At 41.6% G+C, this 12319-nt stretch overlaps 1 protein-coding gene across 10 annotated transcripts in view; it reads left to right on the top strand.

The window, feature by feature from the left end:
• Window positions 1-12319, top strand: part of DYM (dymeclin) — a 153003-nt gene that overhangs the window by 83693 nt on the left and 56991 nt on the right. For all 10 annotated transcript variants that reach the window (XR_013923509.1, XM_080362048.1, XM_080362050.1 and 7 more), the window contains one exon: window positions 6718-6820. Coding sequence is in view for 9 of the 10 variants with exons in the window: in XM_080362048.1 (XP_080218174.1) it covers window positions 6718-6820 (103 nt within the window). In the remaining variant the exon portion in view is untranslated. The remainder of the gene's footprint in view (window positions 1-6717; window positions 6821-12319) is intronic.

Genomic DNA, 12319 nt, shown 5'->3' with positions numbered 1-12319 from the left:
ACTTGGATCATTGAGTCTGACCTCTGACATAATGCAGACCGAAGGTGCAATTAATTCTTACTTCTGGGCTGAAGTTGCTGTGGTAGAACTAGAACGGAGCTCTTAGGAAAGGGGTCAGTCTTGGTTTAAGGACTTTCATTGCTGTCCCAACCCATTGACTGCTCTCCACATTAGAGCCACGCTACATTGTCCATAGGTTTTTCCATTCTCCCCGACCTGGAGAGGCTCCAGGAGCAGCCTGAAACCAAGGGCTGACCCCACAGAATCCCAGACTGGTTGAGGTTGGAAGGGACCTCTGGAGATCATCCAGTCCAACCCACCTGCTCAAGCAGGGTCACCGGAGCAGATCACACAGGATCGTGTCCACGTGGGTTTGGATGTCTCCAGAGAAGGAGACTCCACACCTGCTCTGGGAAGTCTGGTCCAGGCTCTGACACCTCACAGTAAAGAAGTTTCTCCTCACGTTTAGATGGAACCTTCTGTGCTTCTGTCTGTCCTTCATTCTCATATCTGGGCTCAGCCTCTGTAGATCCCCATTGGCTTTTGAAGTAAAACCTGGATGCAGTTTAGGAGGAATCCTGGTCCAGCTTTTCTCTCTGCTGTTGGTGACCAGTTCTGGGTCCTCAACACAGGACACACATGGACCTGCTGGAGAGAGGCCAGAGGAGCCACAGGAATGATCTGAGGCTGGAACAGCTCTGCTGGGGGACAGGCTGAGAGAGCTGGGGTGTTCAGCTGGAGAAGAGAAGCTCCGGGGAGACCTTATTGCACCTTTCTGGACTTAAAAGGGGCCTGTGAGAAAGATGGGCACAGACTTTTGAGCAGGGCCTGTTGTGATAGGACAAGGGGTGATGGGTTTAAACTAAAGGAGGGAGATTGAGGCTGGACATGAGGAAGGAATTGTTGTCCCTGAGGGTGGTGAGAGCCTGTCCCAGGTTGGGCAGAGAGGTGGTGGCTGAACCATCCCTGGAGACATCCCAGGCCAGGCTGGACGGGGCTCTGAGCACCCTGAGCTGGTGAAGATGTCCCTGCCCATGGCAGGGGGGGCACTGGGGGAGCTGGGAACGTCCCTCCAACCCAAACCATTCTGTAATTCTGTGACCAAGCATGAGGACGACGGTTCAACGCTGCTGAGTTGGCTTTGAGTTTGTGTTCAAAGTGCAACCTCCTCCTATTCCCAGTGTGTAGGAGCAGATTTGCACCAGGCCCTGACAGTGTAAATTAGGATTTATTGTGCTTCACACTTGGTTTCAACCACCTCTCTAAGAGCGACTTGTGCCTGTGCAACCACTACTTCAGTTTCCATTTCACTAAAACTTGCTATCTATCTATCTATCTATCTATCTATCTATCTATCTATCTATCCATCCATCTATCCATCTATCCATCTATCCATCTATCTATCCATCCATCTATCCATCTGTCTATCTATCCGTCTATCTATCCATCTATCTATCCGTCTATCTATCCATCTATCCATCTATCCATCCATCTATCTATCCATCCATCTATCTATCTATCTATCCATCTATCTATCTATCTATCCATCTATCTATCCATCTATCTATCTATCTATCCGTCTATCTATTCATCTATCTATCTATCCATCTATCTATCCATCTATCTATCTATCTATCTATCTATCTATCTATCTATGATAACTTGAAGGATCCTCTGTTAAGAAACTTTTCTCCACCTGCCTATTTTTGCATTTCAGTCAAGTCTCCCTTTCTCTTTTCTCTCAAATCCATTCAATAATTGAGCTTCTTGAATGTTTCATGGAGAGGTGTGTTTTCTGGTTGACTAATTTCCCATAAAGCAAAACTTTGCTGGATATTAATCCCAAAACCAGTGACTTTTTCAGCAGTTTTATTGCATTATTGGCATCTCTTTGTTGGTCTGGTGGTCCTTAGTTGCAGATCCTTCACTCTTGGGGAGCAGCTTGGATCCTTTCCTGCTAAATTCAGGTTTAAATCATTAAATCACGAGATTATTTGATGTCCAACTTGTTGATAGGCAAACAAAAGAATTAACAAAAGTGTCTTTTTACTTTACACTCCTATAATGAACATGCCATTTGCATACCGGTTGTCATCGATGTGTATGAATGATAAACATCATCTTATATACCATCTTTATATAATTGAAAGTATTTCAGTAGCTATAACAAATGTTAAATAGCTGTTGGCCAAGAATATATTCCTGGTCGGGCATTTGAAGAGAACTTATTTCAAGATTCAAATTGGAAGGTTTTTCTCTGTTCAGATGTCTGGTTTTGGGTTCATATAGTTCAACTCATGTTGCTTTTTATCATTTGAGTTTCTTAATTCAAAAAACCCCATGTGGAACCAAGTGTAAAAGCCTCTTAAAATGGGTAATATCATCCTTTATACTTTTTCCTGGTCTTGTTGAAAAACAACTCAAGTGTGATTGACAAAGTCTATTTTTCTATAGTGGTGATTTCCTCCTCTGGATGAGTCGCACAATCACCGTTCCATTGTTCACTCAGGATTAACTGGAATCGTGTTATCTTGGGTCATCCTATTTACACCAATAACTTTCCGTCTCATTGTACGAAACTTTCAGAAAGCTCCAGAATTGGGTTAATTTTAACTTTTGGCTTCACATCTAATTTTAATTCCCTTATCATCATCTTTTTTTTTCCTAATTGTTTCATTCTAACAGTTTCATTTTATACATCCTTTTTTTTGCATGTGAGAAGTATACTTGATACACTTTTTTGTGTGATTTTGGTGGGCCAGAAAGTTGTTAAATAAGTCACCACTATTGACTTTATTTTTTCTTTTGGGATCCACGGGCTTTGTGGAGTTGTCTTTTTGAACCCCTGAAGTTCATGTATTACTGATTGGAATTTTATAACATTGTGTGTGCAAGCAACACAGTATCACAGTATGTTTGGGATTGGAAGGGACCTCAAAAGATCATCCGGTCCAATCCCCCTGCTGGAGCAGGAACAACCAGGTGAGGTCGCACAGGAACATGTCCAGGTGGGTTTTGAATGTCTGCAGAGAAGGAGACTCCACAACCACCCTGGGCAGCCTGTTCCAGGCTCTGACACCCTCACTGAGAAGATATTTCTTCTCATATTCAAGTGGAACCTCTTGTGTTCCAGCTTGATCCCATTACCCCTTGTCCTGTCATTGTTTGCCACCGAGAAGAGCCTGGCTCCATCCTCGTGGCACTCACCCTGTATATATTTTTAAGCATTAATAAGGTCACCCCTCAGTCTCCTCTTCTCCAAACTAAAGAGCCCCAGCTCCCTCAGCCTTTCTTCATAAGGGAGATGCTCCACTCCCTTAATCATCTTTGTTGCCCTCCGCTGGACTCTCTCCAGCAGTTCCCTGTCCTGCTGGAACTGAGGGGCCACAACTGGACACAAGAGTCCAGGTGGGGTCTCATCAGGGCGGAGTAGAGGGGCAGGAGAACCTCTCTGACCTACTGACCACCCCCTTGTAATACACCCCAGGTACCATTGGCTTCCTGGCCACAAGGGTCCAGTGCTGGCTCATGGTCATCCTGTTGTCCACCAGAACCCCCAGGTCCCTTTCCCCTACACTAATATGTCATTTCCCAACCTATACTGGAACCTGGGGTTGTTCCTGCCCAGATTCAAGACTCTGCACTTTCCCTTGTTAAATTTCATTAGGTTATTCCCCACCCAACTCTCCAGCCTGTCCAGGTCTCTGATGGCAGCACAGCCTCTGGCGTGTCACCACTCCTCCCAGCTTGGTGTCACCAGCAAACTTGCTGACAGTCATTCTATTCCCTCGTCTCAATCGTTAATGAATATATTGAATAATATGGGCCCCAGTACTGCGCCCTGAGGCACCGCACTAGATACTGGCTTCCAACTAGACTCCGCACCATTGACTACCACTCTCTGGCTTCTCTCCTTAAGCCAGTTTGCACACAATGAAGTCACTTGTATTTCAGCAACCATGACTGTTTAGTCTGAAATAATTTTTAATTGATTGAGGTTCAGCCTTGTGTCAAATTTGTCTCTTGTACCATGTTGTGGAGATGGGAACGACCTTGTTGTAAAGCATTGTTGCCTTTTCTTGAATTGCATTTTTCAGACCTTAAAACAACCCCAAATCCTTTATTATTATTATTATTATTATTATTATTATTATTATTATTATTATTATTAATTCATTTTGGTTTGGTTTTTTAAACTGAATTTTGGTGTTTTGGGCAGTGGACTAAGAAGGCAGGAAAGCAAAACTTTGCAAGGGAAGCTTCCGGTGCCAAAGACAACGAGTAATAAACCATCCCCCATTTGGAGACAGAAATCAGCCACCAAGGGCTTGTTTGTACCGCAAATAAGCACTGGAGTTTAGTCACATCACACTTAATTACATTAAAGATAGCAAAAATAGGTTATAAAGAAATAATCTTCCATCCTTTTAATTTCATATTCTTTTTCCCACTTCTGTTAGAGGAAATAAATTTGCTCTTCACTCTCCCAGTTTCATGCAGAATACAAATTTAGGTGCATTTTCCTTTACACGTGCATCAAATAAATTGCACTTTTCACAATCCTGCTCCCAATTCTTTGCTTCTATTTCAATCTCCTTGGTAGCCAAAACGCTTTATGTGTTTTGGAGAAGATTCTGCTAGTTGGAAATCCTCTTTTTTTCCAAATTTTTCCTTTCTGTGATATTATCTGTATCTTCTGGAGCAAACACACACCAGGTTTAACCTATTCTTGTTTCCCCCCCACCATAAGCATCACCAGGTTGGTTTTAACGGAGTATTCTGGCTCTGCAGCACTAGATGGTGCTGATGCCAATAGCTCTGAAATCCGAGGCTTCAAAAATCCCAGCGATTCAAAAACTAGCACTGCTGGTTTGGGCCAATGGCCAGTTTGCAAATCCAAATTTTGAACAAAAATTTCAAATAGTAGATTACGAGACGGGGAGGAAAAGGTGGAAAGCCGCCTAATATATCTTATTTCTGTGTTGCTGCTTCCCTTTTTAATGTAGGATGTTCTAATAGCTGTGAGTTAGGGAGAGGTTGGCATTGGGTCTCAGGAATAACTCGTCTTGTTGAGTCTCCGTTGGACAACACGACGGAAAAAGAAGATTCCGGTTTTTGCGACGCTAAAAATATTGTGTTTACAGAATCACCGAATGGACTGGGTTGGAAAAGACCTCAGAGATCATCGAGTCTAACCCTTGGTCCAACTCTAGTCTATTTACCAGATCATGGCACTAAGCGCCATGTCCAATCTCAGTTTAAAAACCTCCAGGGCCGGTGAGTCCAGCACCTCCCTGGGCAGCCATTCCAATGCCTGACCACTCTCTCTGTAAAGAATTGCTTTCTAATCTCCAGCCTAAATTTAAGTTTAAGCCCTGTTGTCCTATTGCTGACTGCCTGGGAGAAGAGACCAATCCCCACCTGGCTAGAACTGCCCTTCAGGTAGTTCTAGAGAGTGCTGAGCTCACCTCTAAGCCTCCTCTTCTCTAGACTAAACAAGCCCAGCTTGAGAAAGCCAAATACTATAAACTGCCGTAACCACCACGAAGGTCTTGTAATGTCATTTGACCTTCTCGCTCTATCGATCTGGTTGCAATTGTCTTGGTGGGACCAGCCGTGATACCAACCTTGGTGTCAACCATGTTGTCTCAAGCCCGTTCCTCATGTTCATAGACTCTAAGTCAACCTTGAGGATGGTCCAGCCTACCCAAGGGAGCTCACGTGGGTTAATTAGATGCCTTAATTATGACAAAGGTTGTCCTTAAAAGGAAGCTGTTAATCTGTTCGGAGAAATATCGGACTGAAGAGGTGTCGGGAAATGGTGGAATTTATTGAGTCGGCTCTTGAGATATAAGATTTAGGTTTGAGGAGCGTAATTAATTCCTTGTGACGGCGAGAAGTGTTGGAAAAACCTTTTCCCGAGGCTCTTGACTAGCGAGAGAAGGAAAACCACTGATACTCTGGGAAATCTACTCCTACCATCTGTGACAGATACAATATCAATGATATATTTTAAGTAAAAATAATTAAGAGGACTTCTTGTAATGCCAAGTGTCATTTCTTGAGGCAGAAAAGCTTTCTGAGCACTGACGCTGTTCTCTTAATTCGAAGAAATAGCAGCTATCTAGAATATAGGACTTGAGGTAGTATTTTTGCTGCTTCTTTTTGTTTTAATTGCTAAACTGACTTGAATATTTTCTAAATGATCTGATGAACAAGACATCTCCTTGTCCCAAGCGTCACCAACCCCAAGAGCAAAGCTTCTGTAAAATAACTTGGGTTCTTCCTGTACTAAACCGTTGAATTATTGCAATGAACAATACACAAGATGATTAAGGATCTGTTGCACTATATTGCATGAAATGCTGCACTTGAAAATTGCGTTTTAGCGAACACACAATGGTTATGAATTTAAAATTGCATGTGGACCCATCCTTCTGTTACAACTTAACTTTTGAAGAATTTAACCATGAATAAATGATGTTCTTCACATCCTTTGTTCTATATAATATTTCTTATTCAAATTATAATGTTGCTTAGCCCAGATGTTAAATAAATAGATAAATCGCGTAACCATGGTTCGTTGCGTTCTAAAAATCTCTTTATTCAAGTTTGTGTATATAATAAACCGTCTTTTCTGACCAAGTTGAACTATTTCAGGACACTATTGTGAATATATTTTGAATTCTTTTTTTCCACTTCTTTTTCTCCCTCCAGTTTGTTTTCTTTGCTGTCTAAAAAACACAACAAAGTGCTGGAACAAGCCACACAATCCCTAAGAGGTTCCATCGGTTCCACCGACTCTCCGCTCCCTGATTACGTGAGTATCAAACTTCATGCTTCACTAAGTGCTTCAAAACACAACTGGTACATCCTTAAATCTGCAGAGATTTACCCAAACATCACCAAACACCAAAATACAGGAACTTGGAGGAATGATGTCACGTCTGAAACGTCTTTAAAACAAAATTGCACTTCAAAATGGCAAAACATAAGCGCAATTATTCATGGCTAAGAGACTCACTGTACCCTATTAAGTAATTCTCAAGCCGTTCGTATTTTGGGATATTTAAATCATACACTTCAAATTCTTTTTTAAGAATGGGGCTCTGGCATCCCAAAAATGATTGAAAACAATTTCCAAGGAGCTTTTTGGGGGAGTTCTGGAGTCATGGGGCAAATTGGCATGTTCTGAACCGTGGATCCATCCTGTCCTCTTCAGTTTACTGAGCCAATACCCACAAATAGGCAGCAATTTTGTAATTGAATTGCACGGCTTGTTGGAAAATCTCTAGTTTCGGTACAAGAAGGAAATGTCTTCCAGGGACTTGAATAATATGCTTATACTGCTGAAGGATCTTTGGTTTGTACTCATTCGAACTCTCACTGCAATACCATGTAAAAATACGTTGATTTATCAGTTGCTGTGGATTTTTGAGGATGAAAATGGAACAAGTGTTTTATTTTCAGTGTTAATACATGTTCCAGGACATGCCCATCTGAGACTTTACTATCATATTACTCTGTCATTAAGCATAAAAGTACCTAAAAGGATAATTTGATACAATAGTGCAATGACTTTAATTTAATTTAAGTAACAAGATTTCTTAACCTGCATTTTTTAGTTATTATTGCTGACACGTACCATACAACCTTTTTGTTATTCAGAGATGCGGCTTTACAGTGCAAATTAATCACTTGCAGGTTTTTCCTGTGTATTCCTGCCCTCGTACCATGTTCTAATTCACATGAAGCTCCTTGTGACACCCATGGGTTTAGGGTTGTGATTGTTCTCCCAAAAGTTGCCATCTGACCTTTAATTTTTGGAACTTGAAACATTTCAGCAGATTAGTTTGTGGTTAAAGAACAGGAGATCCCACTTCTGCTTGCCTGGTAAGATGATGCACAAGCTGGATAAAGCTCTTTTATCTGCATGGTCACGAACAACTCAAAGCCCCCAAGACTTGAAACATCTTGGAGAGGATTTGGTGGCTCTTTCTCCTGGGTTGACTTCTCAACACGTGGGGACTTGGACTAGATAACCTTTAAAGGTCCCTTTCAATCCAAACTATTCCAGTTCTGACTGCTATAAAGCGTATCATAGTATAACTGCCTCCTCTCAGTTGAAGTAAATTTTGAGATTTATAATTAGTTGGGTGGGTTAGAAGGGGGTGGTCAGTAGGTCAGAGAGGTTCTCCTGCCCCTCTGCTCTGCCCTGGGGAGACCACACCTGGAATCTTGTGTCCAGTTGTGGCCCCTCAGTTCCAGCAGGACAGGGAACTGCTGGAGAGAGTCCAGCGCAGCCACCAAGATGCTGCAGGGAGTGGAGCATCTCCCGTGTGAGGAAAGGCTGAGGGAGCTGGGGCTCTGGAGCTGGACAAGAGGACACTGAGGGGTGACCTCATTCATGTTTACAGATATCTAAAGGGTCAGTGTCAGGAGGATGGAGCCAGGCTCTTCTGGGTGGCAACCAGTGATAGGACAAGAGGTAATGGGTGCAAACTGGAACACAGGAGGCTCCACTTAAATTTGAGAAGAAACTTGTTCCCGGTGAGGGTGTCAGAGCCTGGAACAGGCTGCCCAGGGAGGTTGTGGAGTCTCCTTCTGTGCAGACATTCCAACCCGCCTGGACACCTTCCTGTGTAACCTCATCTGGATGTTCCTGCTCCATGGGGGGATTGCACTGGATGAGCTTTCCAGGGCCCTTCCAATCCCTGACATTCTGTCATTGTGTGATTCTGTGATTCCATCCAGGCTCCAAATTTACTTGGGTGTTTGCGTTGCTCGATACTTCCATTAATTCCGTGTTTTAGTGTGGAACATTTAGCCCCAGCAAAAATTCTTGTCAACAATTACTTTGACAACAAACTGAACATCCTTCATTTCAAAGTGTTGTTTAAAATAGCAGTTTCAGGGCTTAACTCAAATCTCCGTGTTCAGTTTTGGGCTCCTCACACCAAGAAAGGCCTTGAGGTGCTGGAGCGAGTGGAGAGAAGGGAACGGAGCTGGGGAAGGGGCTGGAGCACAAGTGTGATGGGAGCGGCTGAGGGACCTGGGGGGTTCAGCTGGAGAACAGGAGCTGAGGGGACACAGGGACACACAGAAACGGCCTCAAGTTGTGCCAGGGGAGGTTGAGGTTGGATGTGGGGAACAATTTCTTCCCCAAAGGGCTGTGGGGCATTGGAACAGGCTGCCCAGGGCAGTGCTGGAGTCACCATCCCTGGAGGGGTTGGAAATACACACAGATCAGGTTCTCAGGGACATGGGGCCGGGGGTGGGGGAACTGTTGAACTCGATCATCTTGAGGGTCTCTTCCAACCAAAATGATTCTGTGGTTCCATGGTTTAGTGGTGGACTTCGTTGTGTTGGGTTAATGCTTGGACTCAATGATCTTCAAGGTCTTTTCCAACCAAAATGATTCTCTGACCCTATTTTGGGTGCACTGAGTGTTTCTGAGTGTTGAGATTGACAATGCTCTTGGGGCTGTTTAACTCCGGTTCTGCTGCTACATCTTCAGATTCATCCTGTGGTCTTGTGGCTCTTTTTCGAGCTGTCCTGTAGAGCTCATGTGGCCTTTGGGGCAGAAGGAGAGGCTACTTTGGTGGAGCTGATGGCTTTTCATATCTGAGATATATGATATCGTAGATCAAGACACATAGATGAGATTCTCAGGGACGTGGGTTAGTGCCAGTGGTGGGTTAACAGTTGATCTCAATCATCTTGAGGTTCTTTTCCAACCAAAATGATTCCATTATTTTATATCATGCGATATAAACAGTGTCTTGGCCCAACCGGATTGGAGCGCGTGAAACTGAGTTTATGGGTGCAGGGGCTCGATAAGCTGGAATTGCTGCTAAACCTTGTATATTTTTAAGACCGACCTCTAAGACATTTTGGGGTCTTAATGAAATAACTATCAAGCACCTTGAGATGGCTGAAATTTTTAAACACTATCGTATATCCCTAAATAGCCCAAAAGCTCAGATACTTCACTGAATTTCTTCTTCTTAATATATTTTTTCCCCAGATTTCTCATGTTCCAACTCAGTCTGAAGCACAGGCGGTTGACTAAATAAAAGTTGAGGCCAGATTTCATTTACTTCAGCATATTCTGCTTCTGCAAGCCCATGTTTGTGTTGTAAGAATAACGAAGGAAATGAGATAATTCAATATATACTTTTTTTTCCTATGGTGTTGTATAATGGAAAAGTGAATTTTCATGGTACCTCAGTCACAAGCGTTAAATTGTACGTGAAGTTATTCTATGTGTTGCTCATGGTCTTGTCTTCCTTTATGTGTCTCTTTCCTCATTTCTGCCTACTAGACTTGCAAAAAGCAAATTACAGTAAATACTCGGTGTTCCTTTTTAGGGCTGGGATGGATATGGAAGGAAAAAGTCAAGTTTATCTTTAATTCTTAGGCTGAGCCCTGCCTATTGTGAACATTGTGTGATGGGCGGGTGCTGTGACGTGGTATATCCATGACGTAAAACGTATATACAACGGGAGCAAATGGAGATTAAGAGACGTATATACAACAGGAGCAAATGGAGATTAAGAGAGACAGACATTTCTTATTTTCGGAGTGTGTGGTAGTGTTTCTACTGTATTTTCTTCTTATTGCTGTAAAAAAACAGATTTTGGACCTAATATAGAGTCCCTAAGCTGCTGGTTGTTGATAGCAGTAAGAATATGCTGAGATCTTTCTTTACCACGTTTCTTATGGTCAATTGGCTTTTCTATTGGTTTTGTTGAGGGAAACAAAAAAACAAGTGAGTTTTGGGGGTTTTTTTTGTGTTTTTTGTGCCTTTTTTTGTTTATTTTATTAAGGCTGGACCAGTTTCCTGGTAAACTATAGTCAATGTGATGGGATTGAGGAGCTGGATGGAGAACGCCCAAAATTAAACCATCACCTTAGAGACACAAATTCTCATGCTCTACTTAATTTCCTAGTTGAATATTAAGCTTGATTATTAAGAGTTAAGTAGAAATTACCTCTTTTGAAAGACCACGTTTTGCTCAACTTGTCCATGTCCACCGGTATCTCCATGATGAAGAAATGAGAAAAATCCAGCTAAGTTTGGGGTTTATTTGAATTGCATTCAATGAAAGCACATTTTCCAAAAGTTGCAACAAATGGAAAAACTGGTAAGAGACTAATTGAGAAATTTGCTTCTTTCAGGTCAAGGCAAATTTCTTAAGTAAACGTATCAATTATTGTCTTTGTCATTTTATTACGGCCTCGTGTCATTTTTAAAATCATAGATATTTAACTGCGTAACCGGAGGCTGCAAAGTTCCCTCGGAAAGTCGCATGTGAGACCCGTTGTTGGAGCAAAAATCTACCAAATTCGTTGCTTTTTAAGGATTTTATAGAATAGTGTGTATATATACATATATCTCTATATATTATAGAGATATTTGAGCCCTTCGATTGACTTCTAACTATTTCTAGGAAGGATGGAGAAGGAGAGGAAATAGTGTAGGTAAGATAATCCCATAGGAAAAAATTCTAACATTAACTTCAATTTAACTCTTTTTTTTTTAAACCCTCTAAATTTTGCTTATAAAAATGCATTTTTCTGTTCAGATGAAGCTTAAATTCATTAGGAAAATACTAAAAATAATCCCACTTAGTACCAGTATCTTGAATTATTTCCTATATAGGACTGTCGCTTAAGCAGCACTTAGATGGTAAAGGAATTTTCACAGTGATAGAAACAATGTAGTGTTCCATTTTTAATATTTAGAAATGGACTTGAATGTGCAAATGTTCTTTAACCCCCTACTGGTTCAGGTAAAGAAATAAATGTATATTGGCAATGCAAAAGGAAAAAAGGCAAATAATATAAATGCAGTGAGCTCTGTGTGTATAGATATATAATCTATTATATATAATCTATATTTTTATATATCTAGATATTAAATAGATATCTATATATATTGTAGATTATATTGAGCTGAGTCTTTTCCTCCCTCTGTACTGATCCAATTAAATCTGCCTTGGAATTCCGCAAATATTGATGAATTGTTCTCCTGTCTTAATCACAATAATTAAACTTTGCACCTGGGCAATGAGATTTCTATATTTCTTTTCTCTTTTCCTCCATTTGTACCCAAAATTTGGATTCTCATTGAGTTACACGTAATGTAGACGGTAAATAGAAAGCAGCTGTATATTTAAGCATCTAATTCTCGCAACTCTGCGGCCCCTCAAGCGTCATCTGGAAATAATGGAGCTTGTAAAGCAAAGCTAAGAAGAAAAAGCAATGTTTGTTTTATGTGGGATCAATGACTTCGGTTGGGGTCCTTCTAATTCGG

The sequence above is a fragment of the Nesoenas mayeri genome (genome assembly GCF_963082525.1).
Source record: "Nesoenas mayeri genome assembly, chromosome: Z".
Lineage (NCBI taxonomy): Eukaryota > Metazoa > Chordata > Aves > Columbiformes > Columbidae > Nesoenas > Nesoenas mayeri.
This window is presented reverse-complemented; position numbering and strand designations above follow the sequence as displayed.